The 18,207-nt window shown below is 48.9% G+C and overlaps 1 protein-coding gene across 10 annotated transcripts in view; it reads left to right on the top strand.

Moving 5' to 3' along the window:
- RIPPLY3 (ripply transcriptional repressor 3) overlaps window positions 1–18,207 on the top strand; it is a 25,548-nt gene extending 7,341 nt beyond the window's left edge. For 2 of the 10 annotated variants that reach the window (XM_070071840.1, XM_070071837.1), the window contains exons 5-10: window positions 1,162–1,325; window positions 4,496–4,651; window positions 9,860–10,017; window positions 10,498–10,581; window positions 10,786–11,825; window positions 17,300–18,207. In XM_070071840.1, coding sequence (XP_069927941.1) covers window positions 1,162–1,284 — 123 coding nt within the window. In that variant the 3' untranslated portion in view covers window positions 1,285–1,325; window positions 4,496–4,651; window positions 9,860–10,017; ... (1 more) ...; window positions 10,786–11,825; window positions 17,300–18,207. Of the gene's footprint in view, window positions 1–1,157; window positions 2,299–4,109; window positions 4,470–4,495; window positions 4,652–9,859; window positions 10,018–10,497; window positions 10,582–10,785; window positions 15,529–17,299 lie in introns of those variants that run through there. The other 8 variants (XM_070071842.1, XM_070071841.1, XM_070071838.1 and 5 more) reach the window with 8 other exon arrangements.

The following is an 18,207-nucleotide window of genomic DNA, read 5'->3' as shown; positions in this document are numbered from 1 at the left end:
CAGCTGGATGGTACCTCCTCCATGGCCGTGACAACGCAGAACCGCCACATGTCGCTTGTGACCTCTAGCCCTGTTCTGCCACCCGCTCCTCCTCCCCCTGCAAAGGGGGATGTTGGCCTGTGCGCTGGTGAAGTGGTGACGGACAGGCACACCTGCTCACTTCCTCAGGGTGGGGGTGGGGAGAGCCAAGGCATTTGTGAGTCCCGAGTGCAAGGATAAGAAATGAGGGGAGAGGAGTATATTTTAAATATTTCCCCACATCTAACTGGAATCCTAAATTCCACAAAACCTGAACTTTAGGAGTTCCAAATTTTATATAATTAAGCCTCACTTTCCTTTCTCTCTCTCTCTCCCCCTTTCTTTTTTTCTTTTTCTTTTTTTATTATTTGACAGATAGAGTTAGACAGTGAGAGGGAAAGAGACAGGGAGAAAGGTCTTCCTTCTGTTGGTTCACTCCCCAAATGGCCACAATGGCCGGAATGGCTGGAGCTATGCCGATCCAAAGCCAGGAGCCAGGTGCTATTTCCTGGTCTCCCACGTGGGTGCAGGGGCCCATGCACTTGGGCCATCTTCTACTGCTTTTCCAGGCCACAGCAGAGAGCCGGATTGGAAGAGGAGCAGCCGGGACTAGAACCAGCGCCCATAGGGATGCTGGTGCCATAAGCGGATAATTAACATGCTGTGCCACGGCACTGGCCCCTCCTTGCCCCTGTCTCTCTCTTCTCCCAAGCATACCTTTTCTCTTCTCCAGAGTAACCACTTCTCCAGGTGCAACCACTGGAAAGGTGAGCTGCCTCTCCCGACCAGGGTTTCCGTGTCTAAGTTTCCTCCAGAGCCAAAGCTTACAAGGTCCCAGCGCTGCAGAGGCTGGGGGCGGGGCCCCCAACCCAAGTGGGCCACCCATTAGCCGGGGGAGTCAGGGCCTTTGTCGGAGCAGAGTGGGCGCCTTCATCCGGGGACTCAGCGTTTCCACGCGGCCCTGACTGTCCTCAGAGCGCGTCCTCCCTCCCGTGTCCATGGAGAGATTTGCCTCGGCTCAGTGCCAGGCCCTGGTAATAATCCCTGAGTGGCGCACAGGCAAGCTCAGGGCAAGAGTGGGCTTTCAGCTGTTTTCTGAAAGGAGACCGGGGACTGATGCTGTGTTTGTTTCCCCAAAGCCAGGCTCTATCTACCCATTTCCAAGCGCCAGGAGTACCTGCAGAGTTCCGGGGAAAAGGTGCTGGCCAGCTTCCCGGTGCAAGCCACCATTCACTTCTACAACGACGACGAGTCAGACGGCTCTGATTCTGAAAGTGACGGCCCAGAGGAAGAGACCCGGGCCCTGGGTGGGTGGGACCAGGAGGCGGAACGTGGCCCAGGGGCACAGGGCAGAGCCCAGCCAGTACACGGAGCTGGAGGAAGGGGTGGCCCCCTCAGCAAGGGGCAGCTCCCCCATGGCGACTCTCCGGGGGGCGGCCAGGGCTCTTCATCCGAATGAGTGGGGCCTCTCTCCCAGCGCCAACCCCCTCTCCCTCCGCCTCCTCCTGCTCCTGGGGACAAGGACACTGCGACCTCTGCTGGGTGTGCAGAGGCCAGGGGCTGCCTCTGGAGGACTCTGCGCTGCTGGGAGAGCCCAGCTTTTACTTCTCCCTCTTGGCCTGATTTCTCAGTGACTCCATCACTAAGATCCTCGGGAAAGGATCTTAGACAGAGGGAAGCTGCCTGTGCCCGTGGGTGGCTGTCAGGGAAGGCGGTGGCTCTCTGCGGACCAGATGGCCAGGGTCCCTAGGTGGATCAGCAGCCCAGCCCTGCCTCCCCCTTGAGACTCCTGTTTAGCTATCTCTGCGTTTGTAAAGCTGATGGGAGCCGTACATCTGTTTTAACCCATTGCGCACGGGCTGATGTGGTTGCTTGGGGAGCAATTTAGGGGACAAAAATTTACTCATGAAAAAAATCAACAAAAAGCCAAAACCCTGATAATTTCCGTAAGAGGAACAAATAGCAATTTCTGAATTTCTGAGGGCTAATTCTGGATTTCAGTGTTTGTGATGAGTGTCTCAGGGTGGTGGGTATGAACATACAAGCAGAAGAATATTAATCTGAGCTGGGACAGCTCTGGGCTTGATACCTGAATGGAATAACGCGGTTCTCAACGTAAGCATCTAGTGTAAAACTGGTTAGAATTTTTTATATTTTGATAACCAAATAACTGAATTCTTCAAGGTTTTCTACTTAATTTTCTTACACGTGGTTGTCTTCATGTATAGTACATGTTAAGGTATAAGTTTGTCCTTGAAATAAATATTTTGAAGGAAAGAATATTTCAGAATCATCTTTTTTTGTTTTGCTTAAGCTATTTTTAGATGCAATTAGTTCCTGTTCTAGGAGTTCTTGAAAGTCTTTTGGGATTTTTAAATATGTAACTCTTTTAAAATTATATTTATTCTTTTTAAGAATGCAGAAAGAAAAACAAAATGACTTATAACTTTAGTGCCCAAATAACACACTCATATTTTAAAAATGGGAGTAATATGGGGCCTGTGCTGTGGCACAGCGGGTACAGCTGCTGCCAGCATCCCATATGGGCATCAGTTCGAGTGCCAGCTGCTTCACTTCTTTTTTTTTTTTTTTTAACAGGCAGAGTGGACAGTGAGAGATACAGAGAGAAAGGTCTTCCTTTGCCTTTGGTTCACCCTCCAATGGCCACCGCAGCCAGTGCACTGTGGCCGGCGCACCGCGCTGATCCGAAGGCTGCAGCCAGGTGCTTCTCCTGGTCTCCCATGGGGTGCAGGGCCCAAGCACTTGGGCCATCCTCCACTGCACTCCCTGGCCACAGCAGAGAGCTGGCCTGGAAGAGGGGCAACCGGGACAGAATCTGGCGCCCCGACCGGGACTAGAACCTGGTGTGCTGGCGCTGCAAGGCGGAGGATTAGCCTATTGAGCCATGGCACCAGCCCAGCTGCTCCTCTTCAGAGCCAGCTCCTTGCTAATGCGCCTGGGAGAGCAGCAGAAGATGCCCAAGTGCCTGGACTCTGCATCCACGTGAGAGACCTGGAAGAAGCTCTTGGCCATCTGGGGAGTGAACCAGCAGAAGGAAGCCCTCTCTCTCTCTCTGTCCTTCTGCCTCTGCCTCTCCCTCTCTGTAACCCTGACTTTCAAGTAAAATCTTAAAAATAAAAAGGGTAATACATGCAAATAGTCTGATAATCCAAAAAGTGTAGAAAAGTATGCACTGCACAGTTACCCTCCCGTGTTGTTCCTGTCAAAAAGAGACAATTTTATTTTTTTGCTTCACTCTTTCATAAAAATTACTGTAATTTTTGTTTGTTTGTTTCTCTTCTTTGTGTTTTGGTCTTTTTTGTTTTCCTTGTTTTTTAAATTTATGTTCTTTTTGTTTATTTGAAAGGCAGAGAGAGAGAGAAAGACAGAGAGAGAGACAGAGAGAGGTCTCATCCTCTGGCTTACTCCCTAAATGCCTCCAACACCCGGAGCAGAGCCAGGCCAAAGCCGGGGAAGACTCAGTCCAGGTGGCCCATGTGAGTGACAGGGGCCCGATCACTTGAGCACTACCTGCTGTCCCCAGGGTGCACATCAGGAGGCAGGTGGAACGGACAGTGGAACTGGGCCTCAAATCAGGCCGTCTGATAGCGGGTGCAGGCATAGCAAGTGGTATCGTTTTGTGCCACTACTGTGCCAAGTGCCTGCTCCTTGTTTGCTTTGTAAACACATTAATTTATTTTTATTTTTACAGTCTTTATTTATTTGAGACGCTGAGAGACAGAGCAAGATCTCCCACCCACAGGCTGACTCCCCAAACGCCTGCAGTAGTCAGAGCCAGGCCAAAGCTGGGTCTGGGGGCCGGTACCTCAGTCCAGGTTGCCCACGGGGCTGCCGGGAACTGGGCCGTCACCTGCGGCCTCCCAGGACACGTTAGCAGGAAGCTGGCTTGGAAGCCGAGAGCCGAAGCCGAGGTCCAGCCAGGCGCTCCAGTGCAGGATTCAGGCATCGCAGGAGACGACTCAGGGCACCAAATGTCCACCTCGTATTTTTAAAGCTATTTTCATTATTCTGTTTTATTATTTCTTTTGCTCATTTAGAGTACCTTTTTTTTTTTTCAAATTTATAATCAGGGGCTGGTGCTGTGGCGTAATGGGTAAAAGCTACCGCCTGCAGTGCCAGCATCCCATATCGAGTCCCAGCTGCTCCACTTCCCATCCAGCTCTCTGCTATGGCCTGGGAAAGCAGTAGAAGAAGGCCCAAGTGCTTGGGCCCCTGCACCCCCGTGGGAGACCTGGAAGAAGCTCCTGGCTCCTGGCTTTGGATCGGCACAACTCCAGCTGTTGCAGCCTATTAGGCAGTGAACCATTGGATGGAAGACTCTCTCTTTTCTCTCTCTCTCTCTCTCTCTCTCTGCCTCTCCTCTCTCTGTGTAACTCTGACTTTTAAATAAATAAATCTTTAAAAAAAAAGAAAAGAAAATTAAATAATCACCTCTGATTTTGTTTCATTTTCTTAGTGGATTCGTTTTCCTGAGAAAATCGGATGTCAGTTCACCATCAAAGCCCAAACCTGGTGTGCATCGCCATGTTGCTGGTCCCCAGAACTTAGAGTGCTGTCCCTTGAGAATGGGCCACTCTGGCTGTGGTCAGCAGTGGAATCACATGAGCTGTGGGTAGGACACTTGTGAACGCAGGGCCCCTGGGATCTCACAGCTTGTCACGTGAATGGATGAATAACAACATGGGTGAGGCCGGTGCCGGGCTCACTAGGCTAATCCTCCGCCTGTGGCGCTGGCACAGCAGGTTCTAGTCCCGGTCGGGGTGCCAGATTCTGTCCCGGTTGCTCCTCTTCCTGTCCAGCTCTCTGCTGTGGCCCGGGAGTGCAGTGGAGAATGGCCCAAGTGCTTGGGCCCTGCACCCCATGGGAGACCAGGAGAGGCACCTGGCTCCTGGCTTTGGATCAGCATGTGCAGCGCGCTGGCCGCAGCAGCCATTGAGGGGTGAACCAAAGGCAAAGGAAGACCTTTCTCTCTGTCTCTCTCTCTCACTGTCCATTCTGCCTGTCAAAAAAAAAAAAAAAAGAAACGAAAAGAAAAAGAAAAACAATATGGGTTGTTACATGACTTAACAGCTAAAGCCCCAAACCTGTGAGACCAGACTTTTTTTTTTCTAGATTTCTTTATTTGACAGGTGGAGTTACAGAAAGGCAGAGGCAAAGAGAAAGAGAGAGGTCTTCCATCCACTGGTTCACTCCCCAAAAGGCTGCAACAGCCAGAGCTGGACTGATCCAAAGCCAGGAGCCAGGAGCACCTTCTTGGTCTCCCACGTGGGTATAGGAGCCCAAGGCACTCGAGTCATCCTCTGCTGCTTTCCTGGGCACATTAGCAGGGAGATGGATTGGAATATGGGATGTTGAAGTATGGGATGCCTGCACTGCAGGTGGAGGCTTTGTATGTAGCGCCATAGCACTGGCCCCAAGACTTTATTTTTGTGTGTGTGTATATATATAAAATTTGTATGTGTATATATAATTTGATGTGTGCTATGTGTGTGTGTGTATATATATATATATACACACATATGTATTTGAAAGACATATAATTTGATGTGTGCTTTGTGTGTGTGTGTATATATATATACACACACATATGTATTTGAAAGACATATAATTTGATGTGTGCTTTGTGTGTGTGTGTATATATATACACACATATGTATTTGAAAGACAGAATGACAGAGAAAGAGACACAGATCTTCCATTTACAAGCTCACAACAGCTGGGGGTGAGCCAGGCCAAAGCCAGGAGCCAGGTCTCGCACGCAGGTGCAGGGGCCCAAGCACCTGGGCCATCTTCTGCTGCTTTCCCAGGCCACAGCAGAGAGCTGGACTGGAAGAGGAGCAGCCAGAATCTGAGCTGGTGCCGCAGTATGGATGGCATCAGGCTGTGCCACTGTGCTGACCCCCAGCCCAGTCTTTTGATTACACACATCTGTCATTAAATTTAAGCCCATCTCTTCACATACAGGGATACTTCACAAAGTTCATAGAAAAAATAGAATTAGAGGATAAGTTTATTTGTATGCAAAAGCATCACGGAATCCGTGAGTATTTCATAATCCTTATAAACTTTTTTTTTAAAGATTTATTTGTTTATTTATTGAAAGGCAGAGAGAAAGATCTATCTTCCATTTGCTGGTTCACTCCTCAAATGGCCACAATAGCTGAAGCCAGGAGCCTAGAACTTCATCCGAGTCTCCCACGTGGGTGGCAGGGACCTGAGCACTGGGCAATCTTCCGCTGCTTCCCCAGCACGTCAGCAGGGAGCTGGACCAGAAGCGGCACTTGACTGCAACACCTTCCTTCCATGAGCTTCTCGAAGAGCCCTCGTACACTAGATTGGACTCCCTGAGACTGCTGATGTTTGACTGTTGGTTTTTCTTCTTTAAAAAGATTTATTTAACTATTTGAAAGTCAGAGTTACAGAGAGAGAGGGAGAGACACAGAGAGAGATTGTCCTTCTGTGGTTCATTCCCCAAATGGCCTCAATGGCCAAGGCTGGGCCAGGGCAAAGCCAGGAGCTGGAGCCTGTATGGGGTGTCGGCACCGCAGGCAGAGGCTTGGCCTGCTACACCACAGCACCGCCCTTTTTGAAGATGAAGAGCACATGACTGTAAACATACCATCAGTGACGGCTAAGGGGTACCTTACGTTTTGCCTGATGTTCGGTGATAAAAGATGTTAATGGGTCAATTATTTTTCTTGATAATTTCAATGATATTTTGTGCATTTCTTGTCAAATTTTTACCTTGTGCAGCTGACGATGAACCTGTACTGAAAGCTGAGGTGTCAGCCTTGCCATTTTCTTGTGGTTTGATTGTATTTTCTGCATTTTTAAAGAACATGTATGTTATCTCTTTGACAGGCAGAGTTACAGAGAGAGAGGGAGAAACAGACAGATCTGCCATCTGCAAACTCACTCCCCAGTTGGAAATAATAGCTGGCTAGGGCTGAGCCAGGTGAAAACCAAGAGCCTAGAACTGCATCCTGCTCTCCCACGTTGGGAGAGGGGCCCACACACTTGGGCCATTTGCGGCCGCTTTCCTAGGATCCAGGGAGCTGGATTGGAAGCAGAGCAGCCAGGACTCGAACTGGTACTCATAGTATGCTGGCATTGCTTAACCCACCGTGCCACAGTGCATGTCCCTTGGGCATTCTTTTCTTTTTTTTTTAAGATTTTATTTATTTGAGAGGTAGAATTAAAGATGGAGAGAGGGAGAGACAGAGAGAAAGGTCTTTGCCATGCTGATCCAAAGCCAGGAGATTTTCCTGGGTCTCCCCGGTGGGTGCAGGGGCCCAAGCACTTGGGCCATCCTCCACGGCTTTCCCAGGTGATAGGCAGACAGCTGGATCAGAAGAGGAGCAGCCAAGACACAAATTGGCACTCATGTGGGATGCTGGCACCGCAGGTGAAGGCTTAGCCTACTGGCCACAGTGTTGGCCCTTTGGGCATTATTTTCAATTCAGTTTTTTTTTTTTTTTTGACAGAAAATTTTGTAATTGGGACTTATTGACATACTATAAGATCCATCCATTTAAAGTGTACAGTTCGGCCGGCACTAAGCTAATCCTCTGCCTGCGGCGCTGGCACCCCAGGTTCTAGTCCCGGTTGGGGTGCCGGTTCTTCCCAGTTGCTCCTCTTCCAGTCCAGCTCTCTGCTATGGCCCAGGAGTGCAGTGGAAGCCATTGCCACTACCTAATTGGACACTTTCGTTACTCCAGAAAGAAATTTCCTAAACATTAGCATTTCCCCTGTCCCCAGCCATTGTCAATCACTGATCTACTTTCTGTTTCCCTGGGCTTCCCTGCTGGGGACTTCTGTTGGGAGTTGGGGAGCAAGGAGGGGCCACTTTATATCCATGCAAATGAGGTATTATTCAGCAATAAACAGAAGAAGCTCTGAACATGCTAAGACATCAATTGCCCTTGAAAACGTTATTCCAAGTGAAAGAAACTAAACATAACAGTCTACAATGTATAATTCCATTTATAAGATATATTGAGAAAAAAGCAAATTTATTTAGTAACAGAAAGCAAAACAGGCCGGCGCCGCGGCTCACTAGGCTAATCCTCCGCCTAGCGGCGCCGGCACACCAGGTTCTAGTCCCGGTCGGGGCGCCGGATTCTGTCCCGGTTGCCCCTCTTCCAGGCCAGCTCTCTGCTGTGGTCCGGGAGTGCTGTGGAGGATGGCCCAGGTGCTTGGGCCCTGCACCCCATGGGAGACCAGGAAAAGCACCTGGCTCCTGGCTCCTGCCATCGGATCAGTGCGGTGCGCTGGCCGCAGCGTGCCGGCCGCATTGGCCATTGGAGGGTGAACCAACGGCAACAGAAGACCTTTCTCTCTGTCTCTCTCTCTCACTGTCCACTCTGCCTGTCAAAAAAAAAAAAAAAAAAAAAAGAAAGAAAGCAAAACAGTGGTTGCTTAGCATTGGGAGTGGAAACAAGACTACCTAACTCTAAGTGACCCCAAGACATTCTGGGGGTGATGGAAGTGTTTTATAACTGGGTTAGCGTGATTATTGCATAATGCTATAGATTTACTGAAATCTTTGCAGTGCTAATGGGTGAAAATATATAAATGACACTGCAAAGAAGCTATTTTTAAAAAGCTTAGGCTCCAGACTGGTGTTGTAGCGGAGAGGGATGAGCTACCACCTGTAGCACCAGCATCCCATATGGGCACTGGTTTGAGTCCTGGTTGCTCCATTTCTGATCTAGCTCCCTTCTAATGTGCTTGGGAAAGCAGCAGAAGATGACACAAGTGCTTGGGGCCCTGCACTCATGTGGGAAACTGGATGAAGCTCCTGGCTCCTGGATTCAGCCTTGTGTAGTCCTGGCCGTTTTGGCCATTTGGGGAAGAACCAATGGATGGAAGATCTGTCTCTCCTTCTCTCTATATATAACTCTGTCCTTCAAATAAATAAAATAAATCTTTTTTTTAAAAAAGCTTAAGTTCTATTGAAATAATATTTAGGGTTGAGCGCCATGGCGCAATAGGTTAATCCTCTGCCTGCAGCACTGGCATCCCTTATGGGTGCCGGGTTCTAGTCCCGGTTGCTCTCTTCCAGTCCAGCTCTCTGCTGTGGCCCGGGAGGGCAGTGGAGGATGGCCCAAGTCCTTGGGCCCTGCACCCGCATGGGAGACCAGGAGGAAGCACCTGGCTCCTGGCTTCGGATTGGTGCAGCTCCGGCCGTAGCAGCCATTATCTATAACTTTTTCTTTAGCCACTGAACCATTACAAGAATAATACAATATTTTAGCCAAAATTTAAATTTTTGCAAGTAACCCAAAAGAAAGCATTCTGGAGAAGTCCTGTTTCTCCCCAACATTTCCTGGTTTTTCCCTCCCCTGGGTTTATTCATCAAGGCCCTGTCTTCTGAAGACTGTGGTGACCTCTGAGCCATCCATCACACGGAAGTGGAGAGGTCCCAGGTGTGTGTGTGCAGCATAATGAGTTCAATTCCAAAGCACAGCACGAAGGGCAGTCCAACTGCCCAGCTCATCAAGAGGCTAGATATTTCCATATCGGATTCAAAGTGACTATCTTAAGCTACTTTAAACTCCAAAATTAGGTGGTTAACCAGTGTGGTAGAGCCAATACCCAAATTTAAATTAGGTATGAGACATAGAGCTTTAGACACCAGTAGTACCACACAACAGTGGTCACCACTGTCGTAATTTAGACTCTTTCCAGCTACAATAAGCAGCACAGCTGGAAATTCGGTAGCATGTAACCGATATGTTGTCCCTAGCAATAGTTACAATTACCAGAATAAGTCGTTAAACTTAAAAATAAATTTTAAAAATATATTTCTCATTAACAGACAACAAATACAGAAAAACAAACACGTAATAAGTGCTCAATGAATTTTTGAAGATAGCAACCCTCTTCTACGCCAGCCAGCTGAAGAAATAGAAGACTACCATCACCCCAGAAACACTCTTACCCCTCCGGCCACCACACTTACTCTCCTTCCCAAAGGTAACTACTATTCTGACTTCTTTTATTTATTTATTTTACTTGAGAGGTAGAGAGACAGAGGAGAAACACAGAGAAAGAGGGAGAGAGAGAATTCCCATCGGTTGGTCCACCCCAAATGCCCACAATTGCTGGGGCTGGGTCAGGGCTGGAGCTGGGATCTGGGAACACCATCCAAGGCTCCAGTGTGGGTGGCAGGAGCCCAGTTATTTGGGTCAGCACCTCCCATTGTCTGGAATAGCAGGAAGTTGGCGTCAGGAGCTGGAGCTGCAGATCCAACGCAGGCACTGCGCTGTGGGATGCAGCTGTCTTAACTGCTGGGCTAAATGCCCACTCCTTGTTCTGACTTCCAACACCACAAGTTGTCTCAAATATTGAACCCTATATAAATGGTGTCAGTCATACACCATGTGCTCACTTGTGTCTGGTTACTTAATGCTGTGTACGTAAGAGTGACCACTGTTCTATGGAATTCTATTGCAGCAACACCTTACTATCCATTCTTCTGTGGGCATTTGGACTCCATCCAGCTGTGAGCTGTTGTTAATGCTGCTATGGAGATCTTAGGTATGTCCTTTGTGCACACGCAGGCATTTCTGTCCAGCATATACCTAGGAGTGGCTGCTGGGTCACAGGGTATGTGTATGGTTAGCTTGCGTAGAAATGATTTTATTTTGCTAAAATCAAAAGAGTCCCTTGAAGTGATGTAAGGGTAAGCATACGTAAACACGGTGAACTCCTGAGTACAAACACAAGTTCATCCTTTTTCAGAACTGACCTGAGCAAACACCTTCTAGGCGGGAGAACTGGACATCAGTCAGGAAGTTACTGGAGTGTGATGTCTCGCGTTTGAGCCCTGGGAAATGTGCCCCATGTAAACGTCCCGGCATTCCCGCAGGTGCCCTCGGTGGAGTCTGGAAGAACTCGGCTGGTAGCCTTGCGGGGGCTTTGATGCAGAAGAAAGCGTTTGTGCGGCTTCCCGGTGAAGTCTGGAAGCAGGCTCATTTCCCTTCCGTGAGAAGCCCCAGGTGATTATGAGCGCACGGCACCTGGTGCTTCCCAGCGCTCTTCCGGCCGGGCACACGGCTCTGCTCTGGAACCCGTTCTCCGTGGTGACTGCGCTGTGTTGCAGTCCCTTCCTGACCGGCTGCCCTGCTGTCTGGATCCAAGCCAGGGCACCTGACTCAGCCCACAATGCGCCCGGAAGGCAGCTTTCAAAGCACAGGATTTCTTAGAAATTTCTTGGAAATCCGAAGAATTTGGTTTCAATGAACAAAACTTTCCAGATTGCTTCCACCTTGATTTTACCACGTGACCCGGTCCTGGGGTGCCCCTGGGCTTGAAGGTTTCTTGTGAAAACCAGGCCCGCTTCGGCTTGCTGCCAGCAGGAGTTGACCAGGACTTCCAGACGGCCGGGATGGGCCAGGCTGCCGACAGGGCTCTGTCTTCTCTCCACACTTTGAGTCCTGTAGCTGCTTGATCTTCTCCAGGGCTCCCGGGCACCTTGAGAGTACAGAGACACAGAGGCCTCTTGGGTCACGTGCATTATATCTTTGCACTTAGGTGACAAACGATGACGTCTTTCACTTCATCTTTTTCCGGATCCTAGTGCTCCAAACAGAGTAGCTGCCACCCTAGCTTGTTGCGTTTAGAGAACTTACCCCGTGCCGCTGTTTCTCTCATTCAGAAAGACTGTTTTGCCAGGAGAGAGCGAAACACACGCACACACACACACAGAAGAGCACCGTCTACCAAGGAAAGAACTATATTAACTGGGCATTTAGAATTGACTGGAGAGTGGGCAAAAAAAGGTGAGTGCACGTGAAAAGCAATTTTGTTTTTGTTTCACCTGTGGCTGGGCTACGTCTTTCCTCTACAGCACTTGGCGCCCAGCCACACTCATGTTCGAGTAAGGGAAACTACTTCCTGATTCTACTTTGAAGGAATGCCCACGTGACTAGGCTATGTTGAGTAGAATCCTATCTAAAAGCTTCCTTTTCCAGGCCAGCTCTCTGCTGTGGCCCGGGAGTGCAGTGGAGGATGGCCCAAGTGCTGGGCCCTGCACCCCATGGGAGATCAGGAGAAGCACCTGGCTCCTGCCTTCGGATCAGCGCGGTGCGCCCGCTGTAGCGGCCACTTGGGGGGTGAACCAACAGAAAAAGGAGGACCTTTCTCTCTGTCTCTCTCTCTCGCTAACTCTGCCTATCAAAAAATAAAAAAGAAAAGAAAAAACGCCACATTGCATGAACTCTTAATATCTGTCTTGTTTTTTCCTAAGAAATTCTACATGTCCCCTGATGGAGTTGGGTTGACCAGTAACATGAAAAGCTCCGGCCCCGAGAGCTAACTTCTTAAATGAGACAAATGGAAAAGCTTTTCCATACCTTAGCACAAGAAGAAATCTGTCCTTTAACTGTCAGATTAACTTCTTCAACTGTACAATTAGTCCTAATTTGATGATTGATAATATTTATCAAAGATGATAGAGTAACAACGAAGTATGATGAAAGGAAGATAATATGGAAACAGAGTAAGCGGAATATTTCAAATAAAGAATAAATTAAAATTACATTTTTGAAAGTTTACTTATTTATTTACTGCATTTGAAAGGGGAAGAGAGAGAGTGAGTGAGAAATAAAGAGAGAGAGAGAGAGAGAATCTTCCATCTGCTGGTTCACTCCCCAAACACCTGCATCCACTGACATTTTTGAGTGCTGTTAGTGAAAAAAAGAAATCACATTCTCCAAGCTCAGATATGCTTCTGGAATTCGGCCACCCTGTTCACATTTTGATAAACCAAGGGCCTAACACTACCAGGGACGTGATTTGTGAAAAACTTGGTATTTGTCAAACGGAAAATAACTTGATACAAAAAGGTATGGAACAAGTAATCACATACCTGCTTAGGTTAAAAATCAAAAGAGCTTGGAGGCCGGCATTGTGGCACTTGAGTGCATATTCAAGTCCCAAGTGCTCTGTTTCTGACCCAGCTCCCTGCTAATGCTCGCGGGGAAGTCCTGGAAGATGACTCGAGTGCTTGGGCCCCTGCCCGCTATGTGGGAGACCCAGTTGGAGTTTCTGGTTCCTGGCTTCAGCCTGGTGCAGCACTGGCTGTTGTAGCCATTTAGCAGATGGAGGATTCTCTCTCTTTCTCTCTCCCTCTCTGTCACTGTGCCTTTCAAATAAATAAATAAATCTTTTTAAAAATTAAAGAGCTTATTTTTGATCCTATATTCTAAGAGAGCAGCATTTTTAGAGGATCATGTATTGGACAAGATGCCGTACAGTGAATTCAAGGTTAATTAGGTGATAACAGAGAAGCCAGCTCTGTAAAGAGATCAGCCATGTCAATCCGTATTTCTGCTTGGGGTCAGTTTCCCTATATTTGGGATGACATAAATATGGATTACTTAGGTGGCTTTTTTGGTAATTACTGGTTTTCTTTTTTTTTAAAGACATTTATTTATTTGACAGGTAGAGTTACAGACAGTGAGAGAGAGAGAGACAGAGAGAAAGGTCTTTCTTCCGTTGGTTCACTCTCCAAATGGCCACAATGGCTGGAGCTGTGCCGATCCAAAGTCAGGAACCAGGAGCTTCTTCCTGGTCTCCCATGTGGGTGCAGGGGCCCAAGCACCCGGGCCATCTTCTACTGCTATGTCAGGCCATAGCAGAGAGCTGGACTGGAAGAGGAACAGCCAGGATTCAAACTGGCGCCCATGTGGGATGCCGGCACCGCAGGCGGAGGATTAACCTAGTGCGCCATGGCGCTGGCCCCAATTACTGGTTTTCATTCAGTTTTTTTTAAGATTTATTTATTTATTTGAAAGTCAGAGTTACACAGAGAGAAGAAGAGGCAGAGGGGGAGAGAGAGAGAGAGAGAGAGAGAGAGAGAGAGAGAGAGAGAGAGAGAGAGAGGTCTTCCATCCGCTGGTTCACTCCTCAGATGGCCGCAATGGCCAGAGCTGCACCGATCCGAAGCCAGGAGCCAGGAGCTTATTATGGGTTTTTCATGTGGGTACAGGGGCCCAAGGACTTGGGTCATCCTCCACTGATTTCCCAGGCCATAGCAGAGAGCTGGATCGGAAGTGGAGCAGCTGGGACTAGAACCGGCGCCCATATGGGATGCCAGCACTGCAGGTGGCGGCTTCACCCACTATGCCACAGTGCCAGCTCCCATTCAGTTTTTTTAAAAGCAACTATATTGAGGCAGAACTCACATATTTTTTAATTCACCCTTTTAAAGTGTACAGTTCAATGTGTTCATTTTCACAGAAAATTCCAGAACATTTCAACACCTTGAGTCAGGAATTTCGTGTCTTTTAGTATTAGCCTTGTCTTCCTCCATCTCAGCTCCAGGCAATCATGAATCCACTTTTGGTTTTCATAGATATTGCTATTCTGAGCCTTCAAATTAGTGGAACCATCCAGTATGTAGCCTTTGTGACTGGTTCTTTCACTAGTATAATGTTTTAAAATCTTTACAACTACATTGAAAGGTAGTTCAGTAGATAGAGAGATGGACAGACAATTCTTCCATCCGCTGTTCCCTCTCTACATGCCTGCAACTGCCAGGACTGGGCCAGACGGAAGCTGGGAGCCCAGAACTCAATCCAGGTCTCCCGCATGGGTGGCAGAGACCCAAGTACGTAAGCATCACCCACTGCCTCTGGCATGCACATTAGCAGGGGGCTGGAATCGGAAGCAGAGCCAGGACTCAAACCCAGGCACCCTTGATAGGTGTGTGGGTGTCTGCCTGAGTTCACACGAGCTGAGAGCGTGTCGGTGTCTCACTCCTGCTGCTGGCCAAATACTACTTCTCTATGGAGGCACCACTTCTGGATTATTCATTTGTGCTGTTTTTCTACCATATTTCCTCTATTTACTTTATAGGCAGAGAGAGAGAGAGAGAGAGAGAGGGAACCAACTACTCCCCCAAATGCCCACAATGGCTGGGACTAGGTCAAGCCAAAGCTGGGAGCCAGGAGCTCAATCCAGGTTTCCATTGTGGGTGGCAGGAACCCGACCACTGGAGCCATCAGTGGTGCCTCCTAGGGTCTACACTAGCAGAAAGTTGAGTTACAAGCTGGAGGTGAGTGTCGAACCCAGGTACTGCACTATAGGATACAGGCATCTCAGAGTCTTAACCACTGGGCTGAATGCCTGCTTCTTAAAGTTTATTCTTGCTTTGTAATCCTGTTATTGTTAAACATGAAGCCATTAGGGCTGGCGCTCTGGCACAGGGAGTTAAGCTGTGGCCTACGGCACCAGCATCCCATATGGTCGCTAGTTCAAGTCCTTGCTTCTCCACTTCTGAGCTAGCTCTCTGCTAATGCACCTGGGGAAGCAGCAGAGGATGGCCCAAGTCCTTGGGACCCACATGGGAGACCCATAGAAGCTCCTGGCTCCTGAATTGAGCCTGGCCCAGGGGCCATTTAGGGAGTGAGCCAGCAGATGGAAGGTCTCTCTCTGTAACTCTGCCTTTCAAATAAATAAATAAATCTTTAAAAAACTGAAGCTGTTCTTTTCTTTTTCTTTTTAAAAAGATTATTTATTGGCCGGCACCGCAGCTCAATAGGCTAATCCTCCGCCTACAGTGCCAGCACACCAGGTTCTAGTCTCGGTCGGGGCGATGGATTCTGTCCCGGTTCCTATTTTTCCAGTCCAGCTCTCTGCTGTGGCCCGGGAGTGCAGTGGAGGATGGCCCAAGTCCTTGGGCCCTGCACCCGCAGGGGAAACCAGGAGAGGCACCTGGCTCCTGGCTTCAGATCAGCACAGCGTGCTGGCTGTGGCGGCCATTAGGGGATGAACCAACGGCAAAGGAAGACCTTTCTGTCTGTCTCTCTCTCTCACTGTCCACTCTGCCTGTCAAAAAAAAAAAGATTATTTATTTATTTATTTGAAAGAATTACAGAGAGGGAGAGAGACAGAGACAGAGAGAGAGAGAGAGAGAGAGAGAGAGAGAGAGAGGTCTTCCATCTGCTGGCTCACTCCTCAGATGGCCACAATGGCCAGGGCTGGGCCAGGAGCATATTCCAGATTTCCCATGTGGCTTGCAGGGCCATCTTCCACTGCTTTCCCAGGAGCATTAGCAGGGAGCAGGATAGGATGTGGAGCAGCCGGGACTCAAACTGGCGCCCATGTGGGATGCTGGCACGGAAGATGACGTCTACTCACTGCACCACGGAGCCAGCCCTGAAGCTATCCTTGCTAAGCAGGACCTACGAGTGGATGCCGGTTACCCTTGTGACCTTGGCCACAGAAAAGCATTGTGGTGCAGCTCTCAATGCTCCGTGTGTGTTCCTGGTGACAACAAACAGAAACAAAGGACTCCTGCTCCCTTGTTTCAGTGAATGCCAAAGCCGTTACCCTTTCTCCTTGCTAGTCTCCTGCCAGCCCTTGGAAAAAAAAAACCTGACCATGAAAGAGCACAGCTGTTCTCCTGTGCACAAGGGAAGGCCACAAACCTCACGCTAGCCATTGTTTTCTCGTGGCCACAGTGACCAGGCTGTGCCTGGCTGACGTCAGGAGCCAGGAGCTTCATCCGAGTCCCCGCTGTGGGTACCAAGGACTTGGGCCATCCTCCGCTGCTTTCCCAGCCACATTAGCAGGAAACACGATTTTGGAAATGGAGCAGCAAGGACTCGAACTAGCAACCATATGGGATGCCAGGACTGCAGGACATGGCTTTACCCCACTGCGCCACAGTGCTAGTCCCTACATTCAGCATTTAAAACGAGACAAGAAGATAACATTAGGTAGGGGCTGGCGTTGTGGGGCAGTGGGTTACGCTGCCTCCTGCAACTTCGATATCCCATATGTCCCCGCTGCTCCACTTCAGAACCCACTCCCTATTGTTATGCCTATAAAGGCAGCAGAATGTGTTCCACATTAGGGACCTGTGTGAAGCTCCTGGCTCTGGCCTGGCCCGGCCCCCGCTGCTACGGCATCTGGGAGGGAAGGCAATTTTTGGACGGGAGATCTCTTTGTGTCTTTCCATCTCTCTCTGTAACTCTGCCTTTCAAATTAATTAATTAATTTTTAAGATAACATTAAGTACAGTAAAAGTAACAAAAAATTCTAAATGAATAGTCAAGGCCCCCCTGCTTCAGGCTGTTTCTTTTCCTCATCATTGCACAACTTGCTTTATATTTGGAGCACAATATTTTCAAAAGTCATGTCCAAATGAAATGAACTTGTTTTATATCACGTGAGTACATGGATAAGTACCTCTAGTTCATTGTGCAGTCACTGATATTCAAGCCCACCATAGTTTTTTGCTTTGCAGCTTCTCCAGAAAGGACATTCAACCATCTTTTGGACATCAGCCTACTAATATCTATTCATGAGGAAATCCTATTCATCGGGGCCAGTGTTGTGGTGTAGTGATAAAGCTGCCACCTGCAACACCAGCATCCCATGTGAGTGCTGGTTCATGTCCCGGCTGCTCCACTTCCCATCCGGCTCCCTGCTAATGGCCTGGGAAAAGCAGCAGACGATGGCCCCAGTATTCGGGCTCCAACCCCATGTGGGAGACCCAGATGAAGCGCCCGGCTCTTGGTTTTGGCCTGGCTCTGACCTGACTATTGCTTTATGGAAGATCTCTGTCTCTCCATCTTTCTCTCTGTAACTCTGCCTTTCAAATAAATAAATGTTAAAAATAAGTCCCATTAATGTACTTGTTTGTCCTATGCAGACACCTTTTGGGGCACAGGCCCCAATTCATTGTCTTCTTTGGAGACCTCCCCCAGTTCACACAGGAGGCCAGCCTAGGTGGAGGGCTACACCATGAGCCCTGGGGACAGGGGCAAAGAGAGACGCACGTGTTTCGCCATGTGGATGGGGGAGGAGAGAAATTCGGTGTGCAGAGGGACCCGAGATGACAGAGAGGTGATGGAGGAGCAGAGACGCTTGGCAAAGGCCCCACTGACTTCCTCGTTCCTGGTTCCCTGGCACTGTGGGTTGCGTGAGCCCCTTGTGTCTCCTGTCAACAACAGCAGTGATAGTCATGTAACTTAATGCTGATTGCTTCCTTACCGAGCTTCGTGCTCAACCCGCCCTCCCTGTGACCCTATGACACCCTCGTTATGATCCTCATCTGACAGCTCAGGAAACCCAGGTGCAGGCCATTGAGAGCCCACTCAACTCCCAGAGCGGATGCCGGGGCCAGCATCTGCGCCCCTGGGCTCTGTTGGT

The sequence above is a fragment of the Oryctolagus cuniculus genome, chromosome 4 (genome assembly GCF_964237555.1).
Source record: "Oryctolagus cuniculus chromosome 4, mOryCun1.1, whole genome shotgun sequence".
Lineage (NCBI taxonomy): Eukaryota > Metazoa > Chordata > Mammalia > Lagomorpha > Leporidae > Oryctolagus > Oryctolagus cuniculus.
This window is presented reverse-complemented; position numbering and strand designations above follow the sequence as displayed.